General features: G+C 35.2%; 1 protein-coding gene across 2 annotated transcripts in view; it reads left to right on the top strand.

Annotated features, from left to right (window-relative positions):
* Positions 1 to 1,096: 1,096 nt before the first annotated feature.
* Positions 1,097 to 7,500, top strand: part of LOC125038674 (mitochondrial outer membrane protein SLC25A46-like) — a 16,699-nt gene continuing 10,295 nt past the window's right edge. The window contains exons 1-6 of one of the 2 annotated variants that reach the window (XM_047632223.1): positions 1,097 to 1,319; positions 3,686 to 4,072; positions 5,060 to 5,163; positions 5,463 to 5,641; positions 6,238 to 6,440; positions 6,693 to 6,829. In XM_047632223.1, the coding sequence (XP_047488179.1) occupies positions 3,826 to 4,072; positions 5,060 to 5,163; positions 5,463 to 5,641; positions 6,238 to 6,440; positions 6,693 to 6,829 (870 nt within the window). In that variant the 5' untranslated portion in view covers positions 1,097 to 1,319; positions 3,686 to 3,825. The remainder of the gene's footprint in view (positions 1,320 to 3,685; positions 4,073 to 5,059; positions 5,164 to 5,462; positions 5,642 to 6,237; positions 6,441 to 6,692; positions 6,830 to 7,500) is intronic. The other variant, XM_047632222.1, reaches the window with a different exon arrangement.

Raw genomic sequence — 7,500 nt, forward strand, 5'->3', positions numbered from 1 at the left:
AGGGGCCTGCTCACTCCACCAGGGTTACTCCCGTGAGCATGGGCTTGAGTATCAGATGTGCATATATGTGTTATATTTGATATACTGATTTAATTTATACGTAAGTACACCTAGTACAAATATAGTTGTCCACCCGCAAATGCCCTAAGCACTACGCATATGTTCATCTTCGTTCAGATGCAAGCATGCACCTTACACACACACACACACATATATATATATATATATATATATATATATATATATATATATATTATATATATATATATATGTGTGTGTGTGTGTGTGTGTGTGTGTATACATGTGTGTGTATATATATGTATGTATATGTATATACATATATACATACATATATACATACATATATATGTAAATATACGGTTATATAAGTATATATATTTATATTTTTTGTGTACACGCACAGACATACATGCACACACACACAAACACACACACACACACACACACACACACACACACACACACACACACACACACACACACACACACACACACACACACACACACACACACACACACGCACGCTCACGCACACGCACATGCGCACGCACGCATTGTGTACATGTGAGACAGATGGCGGGAGAGAGTATTTGAACTGTGCAACATGAAGGAGAGAAAAGGGGAGTGAGAGAGAATACTGCACATGGATGAGCGAGAGAGATGAAAAGAAAAAAGAAAAAAATGTAAAGGAGAGAACAAAAAATAATGTACATAAATGGATAGAAAAAGAAAAAAACGAAGGAGAAAAACATCGATGAGAGAAATAAAGAGAGAGGAAACATAAAACTAAAAATTTCCATGGACCAACCATGTACTTTTATATCCAATGCAATGCAATCCTTTCTAAAAACCCACCTATAAAAATCCATAAAAGTCTATTTCCTAAAAGTCCTCCCCGTTCGCATAGCATTCGACTTCATCCGAACGCATGCAACGAGAGTACCAGACAAATACTAAATAAAATATCTTAAAAATCTACTTTCACTTAAGATACATTATCAAAAGACCCTAGAATCGTAATAGAAAAATCAAATGATTATTTTCAGACAGAGAAAGAGTTCAAAATACGACTTACGGGAAATGAAAACAACAAATCAGCTGATCCTGTCGTCTGCAGCGGACGGCCGACTCTTGCGTGTTGTTATTATTATTATTATTAACGTCATTTTTATCGACACTTCTCTCTTTTTCTCCTTTTATTCTTGTTGGGTGTTTTCCTCTTCTTCTCCTCCGTGTTTCTGTCTCCGGTTTTCGCATCTGTGCATGCCATATTTGGAGGAAATTAAAGGAAAGAAATGGTGAGTAAAATCTTCGTGAAAATAATTAAATTGTGTTATGTCGTTCTGTTCTTGTTATTTAATTAAATACATCAGTTAACGATTTAAAGTAAATTTCTTGAGAAACACGAATAGTACTGTTCTCTGTTAAGCGTGAAGGAAACTGTTCAATTAAACGTTCTGAGATATATCTATGGGGAAGTTATTTTTTGTATTCAATTGCAAGTTCCGTTGCTGTAGTTTTTTCAGTACAAATCTCCTATTTTAATTGTTTTATTGACGTAAATCGTTCATGAATGACTTTTTATTTCTCACGTTAAGTGTAAAAGTCTGTTATATTTACTGTTACCTTTAACTTCATTTAAAAAAAAATTCAGAAAACTGTTTTATTAGCACCGTATTTATTTTATAGCACAGCTCCATGTAAATGTGTACAGTAAGGTATTAATGTTTGAATTTAACAGATCTCTGCTTTGATTTAATCTTACTCTTCTATATTTTTTGGTAGTTGTTAACAGTAGAGGCACATAAAGGTACACAAAAGTAAAGAGTACTGAAGATGTTCCTTTTTATGTAAGATTATGTTGTTATTTTTCACTTCTGCATTTTTCTTTTTCTTTTTACAATAATTGTGTTTTTTATTATATATGAAGGTGTTAATATTTATCTTTATGTACTATTGTATGGCCTTCTGTGTTAACGCTGGTATAGGGTAAGTTTTAACTAGCCATAGTTTTATATTATTTTTTTTCAATGTGAATCATCAATTCGTGTTAATCTTATACGATAACATTATCTTTTTTCTCTGTTACATCTGGTAACCATATTTCCCATTTATTATTTTTTGTATTAACCAGAGAACTGTTTTTTTTTTGTTTTTTTTTGTTTTTTGTTTTTTTTAGGTGTCTGTTTGCAGAATAACTTTTTTTTTTTTCATAAGCTTACTCATATATATTAGAGATGCATTTCTATATTATGGCCCATTTAGAAAAATAAAATAATGTAGCCATGGTATAACCCACCCCATATACATTTTACAAAATATGCGTGTCACTTCAATAACTTTTCATAATATAAAAATGTCATTACATTATTAGTCTACACTCTTCATGGATCTGAGACAGAATATGTTAGATGCCACTTAAGCCTATATAAACCTATTTATCCAGAATTAAAAGTTTATCACTGCTGATATTTTCTATAACATAGGGAAGTATAGAGAAAATTATTGCTTTAGTTAAACAAATATTCACTACCATAATGCCTATTTAAATGGCAAACATCATAAGTTTAAGATCTTGGTTAGAAAAAAATGACAACCAGATGGCAACTTGTTGATCACTCACTTCGAGGGTGAGTGCCAAAGGAAGAGTAATTATGCATAACTGATGCTGCTGTGTTTCACAATTCCAAAACTCTCTCCCTTATTAGGAGTTGGGAGATGGGTTAGGAGAGGTGGAAATTTGTATTTTTTTTTTTTTTTTTTTTTTTTTCATTATTTTCTTCTTCTTGTTCTTCTCCTTTATCATCATCTTCACTATCATCTTTTTCTCCTTTACTCTTACAGTGTGTATGTACATATGTAAACCCACCCAGAGCTAATGCAGAAAAGCTTAGGTTCAGACTGGTTCCAAATCTGAAACAAGGAAGAAGACATACAGCAAAATAATATGAAAAAGGCAAAGGGGTAAATCCACATCATTTTATCAAAAGTAATATTTATAGATGTGTAAAGAAATATACTGTATATCATGAAACTGTGATGCTATGAATGAATAGATGGAATTCAAGACTGTAAATTTCAGTAGAGACATGCACTATTACTCATAAATAATCTTTAAATAGAATTTTCTCTGAACATTAGAAACTTTTCTTTTCATGATTTTATACATCTGCTATTAATAAAAAGATGATTTTTGGCCTTTATAGAATTAGAAAAAAAAGAAGAAGTGAGGAATCATGTGTAGAATTTTTTAATAGTCTACCTTGGCAGTTTTTTTCTAATTTTCTTTTTTTGATAATGTTTATGTGAACTTGTTACTGTTGTTATTGTTGTTGTTTTTTTCCTTTTGGAGTTTTGAGTTTTTGGAAATTTGTCAAACTGACTGCATTGGTATTTAGATGGGAAAAGATGCAAAAAAAGAAATCTGTATGTATGATTCCAGACATGCCCCTAAAGTAAGACTGATGCTTTTGCACGGATCCACCAGAGAACGCCAATTATTATTTTCCCAACTAGGAGGAACTTGTCCTACTATGTCTCCAACAGCTTTATTAGAAAATGATTAGGTTGATCTTCCTTTATTATTTCTTATTAATGTTTATGATAAAATTGTCAGAGAAACCTATTTATTACTGAAAGAATAACCTCGAGCTCTCTCCAACAGATTTGTTAGAAGATGGCACACAGATCAACTGCAGCGTTCTAGCAAAGGATTCAGGCATAACCCTCCTCGAGCCATATTTCCCCTCCCCCCCCTCCCCACCCTCTCCCACAGTGCAGACCCCTTCCCCCCTCTACACTGCTATGGCCGGATTGGATGACTACCAGTTCTTCTCTAGCCTACGTGAGCGCGACACCCCCTTCTGGCAGAAAACCTACGCAGGAGGGGGTGTCGACCGGCCCCACCACGAAGCGATGATGATGTCCAGTGAGACCTTCAAGCGACCAACGGAATTCCCCCAGAACCTGCTCAACCCGGCTCTTGCCTCCCACCCCCCCTCTGCCGCAGGCACCAAGCCCTATGATGCTGTGGACTCGTCCAAAGCGAATGGTAAGACATAAGGGTCATTTTGGGAAATTAATCTCACAGAGTTTTGAGATGGAATTTTGGATTTTTTTTTTTCTTTCTTTTTTTTCCCAAAAATCTTTTTGTTTATTTGAATGTTTCTTTTCGTTTTGTAGAATTACTTCATAGTATTCAAGAACTTCCATATGGAAGTAGTGTGTTCTCACTCTCATTTTTTTATATAAAACTGTGATCCCTTATATACTAGGTGTAAACCAAAAGAGAAATTAGTGTTATAAAGTCTTTCTTTTCCCTAGATTTTCCACTGACGTTTTATTCACTCTACAAGTACTCCCCAGAGGCCATAATTGAGTGCTGAATCCATTCCTCCCACTTTTAAGAGTAAATCAGAAAGTCCTTTTTGGAAAGGCAGGTCACCATCAGAAGTTCCAAATGAATCTCCATTCTGTCTGAAAATCCCTTGCTGGGGAAGCGTGGCATCCCACTGTTCCCCCATCCTCCATGCTCTTCAGGAAGGGCCACCTTTATCATCTGTCTGTTTTGGAAGTTCAAGATGCAGGTTAAAGGCAGGGCTTCAGTTACAGAAGGGAGATCCTGCCGATGTTGCAAGCAGTGGTTTCCAGTCTTTGCAAGGGAGATTTCCAGATCAGCTTTTAGATGACAGAGGAGAGAATTTGGCATTCCATTATGGCCTCTGGGACATATTCAGAGGGTGCAGGAAGTTTCTTTGTAATATTTAGAAAGATTTTATGATTTTATGATGGATTGCTCATTCACTATTGTGGGTTTACTTAATGAAATAATGCATTTCTTTAATGGTATAGGTATGTAGTATATAAAGACTCTATGGATAGGGCTGACCAATTTATATTTTGATTCTTTATTGTGAATTTTCAGTATTGATACTTATTATGTTATTTTTATAGCAATCTTTTTTGTATTCTTTCTCTTCTATCAACCTTTGTTATCTTTTCTCTTTTTCATTCTTTTTCCCTATTTCTCTCCTTTCAGATGTTCAGATGGAAAAGTATGGCGAGCTCTCTATAAACCTTGTCAGCTTGTGTGCAGAAAATCTGCTCAGTCACCCCTTCATTGTGGTCCGGAGGCAGTGCCAGGTAAAGGATGTTTAATTGGGGTGGAGGGGGGGGGGGGGGTTGAGACACAAGGTGTGGTCTTTGTCATTTTGATACTACTTTTTCTTACTTTCTTCTCTTTTCCTGTGTTTTTCTTTGTCTTTTCCTTTGTTTTGTTGCCATTGTTATTGTTGTTGTTGTTATTCTTGTTCTTGTTCTGCTTTTTCATCATCTTTTCACTTTACTACTTCTCCTTTCATGCCTTCATAGTTTTTTTTTTTGTCTTCTTTTCTTCATCATCTTCATCTTCTAAAATGCTTTCAACCTCTCCCAATCCACAGGTGAATGTGAACAGCCAGCGTTACCACCTCCTGCCCATCACCTTGGTGCCGGCTTTAATCCACATGCAGGGCTGCCAAGGGGTCTCCGCTTTCTGGAAGGGCCTTGGCTCCGTGCTCACCGTGAGGGGAGTCACCCTTGCCCTGGAGGATTGCCTCTCCAAGTTCACGCCGTGGCCCAAGTAAGTTCCAGAGTAAAAGCATATGTAAATAAACAAGAGTAAAAACACAGTAGTGTATTTTCAAAGATGAAATGAAATACAGGTGTAATAAAAACAAAACAAAACAAAAAAAAAGAGTTTTATATATTGACACTAATGGTATTCTGTGATATTGATATTTGTATTTTATTATTGTACTGTCAACAAATTATTTATAATTCCAAAGATATCATCAAAAACAAACAAAATCAGACTACCCCCACAATTAATCACCCACCCAAGTATCTAAAGATGACACCTTTTTTTTCTGGTTTTTGGTTCTTGACTTCTGGCCAGTCTATTCCTCCTGGCTGCAGTTGAGACCTAATAGTTAAAGTTTCACAAAGGCAAATTTGGTCCTTGCTGGTTCATATTTATTTTCTTGTCATATGTCAGATACATATGACAAAGCAGAACATCAAAGCTGAAAAAAAAATTAAGAAGGAAATATTATTACAAATAGAACATAATTCATAACTATCTCTAGAATTTAGGCCTTTGAGAGAGCTAAACTATTACATTCTTCAAGGGATACCAAGATTTCTGTCCATTAACATGTCTAAAAATCTCCATTGCAGAGAAATTTCCCCTCACAGTTCTCCCAAAACCATTGGCCAACACCTGCTCCTCAAGTGCTCTGCCTTGGCCCTCATAACCCCCTTCTACAGTGCGAGCCTAGTGGAAACAGTGCAGAGTGAGATTGCGAGTGAAAAACCGGGTGTGCTGGACGTTTTCAAGGAAGGCCTCACACGACTGCTGTCTTTCACACAGCCTCAGACAGGTGGGCAAGAGGGTGATGTGTTAGTCTTCTGTTACATTAGCTTTGTGCAGTTACTCGGGATGACATATTGTACCATATCTTCCTTATATTTGAATATGTATCTCGCCACTCTCTTTTCCAGATCGGAAAGCTGCACAACATTCTCATTTGTCACCTCCATTCTTCATTATGGTCAGCATTATTCTCATCCTCATACTCGTTCTCATTTGTCGTCTTTGACACGTCCCTCCGAGCATTTTCTCTTTTTCTCAGGACGCATGCTCCCTGTATGGCTGCTCATCCTCCCCACAGTCACGCATGGAATTCTACAGTACTTAATTGGCAACGCAGTCTCTACCATAACATCCCATGCTTTGAGACGCTACCAGAAGCAGGACCAGCAGAAGCAGGTTGCTATGCTCTTTTCTTCTTTTTGATTAATCATAGAGAGGGAGAGAGAGGGAGAGAGGAAGAAAGAAAGAGAGGAAGAGAAGAAGAGTATGTGTGTGTATGTATGTTTGCGTGTGTGTGTATATATATATATATATATATATATATATATATATATATATATATATATATATATGTATATGTATATATATATGTATATATATATATATATATATATATGTATATATATACATAATGTGTTTACTATTTATTTATTAATTTATTAATTCATTAATTTATTAATTGATTATATTTATGTACCAGTTGATAAAGCTCATTGTTTTCAAAATAAATCTAATCTCCTTTTCTTAACTGTAGTGAAAACATCTACACTTGAAATAGCATTTATTAAGGCATAGAAGTTAGACTATATAAAAGGGAGGCTGAATGATCAAACTTGCTGTAAATAGCAATCATCATTTCATAATAGATAAATTAGTTATCTTGGTAATTAGTTCCATTAGGTCGTACAGACTATTTAAACTGAATGTTTGTTGAATCTTCTCTTTCATACTATAATTACTAAAGTTAATTATCAAAAGCAGACACTTTATTTGTGTATGTTTTTTCCCATATATTCATTAGTACATACTTCTCATACTACAATAACCATGTATGTTGACTGACAAAC

This window comes from Penaeus chinensis, chromosome 25, assembly GCF_019202785.1.
Source record: "Penaeus chinensis breed Huanghai No. 1 chromosome 25, ASM1920278v2, whole genome shotgun sequence".
NCBI classification, from domain to species: Eukaryota; Metazoa; Arthropoda; class Malacostraca; order Decapoda; family Penaeidae; genus Penaeus; species Penaeus chinensis.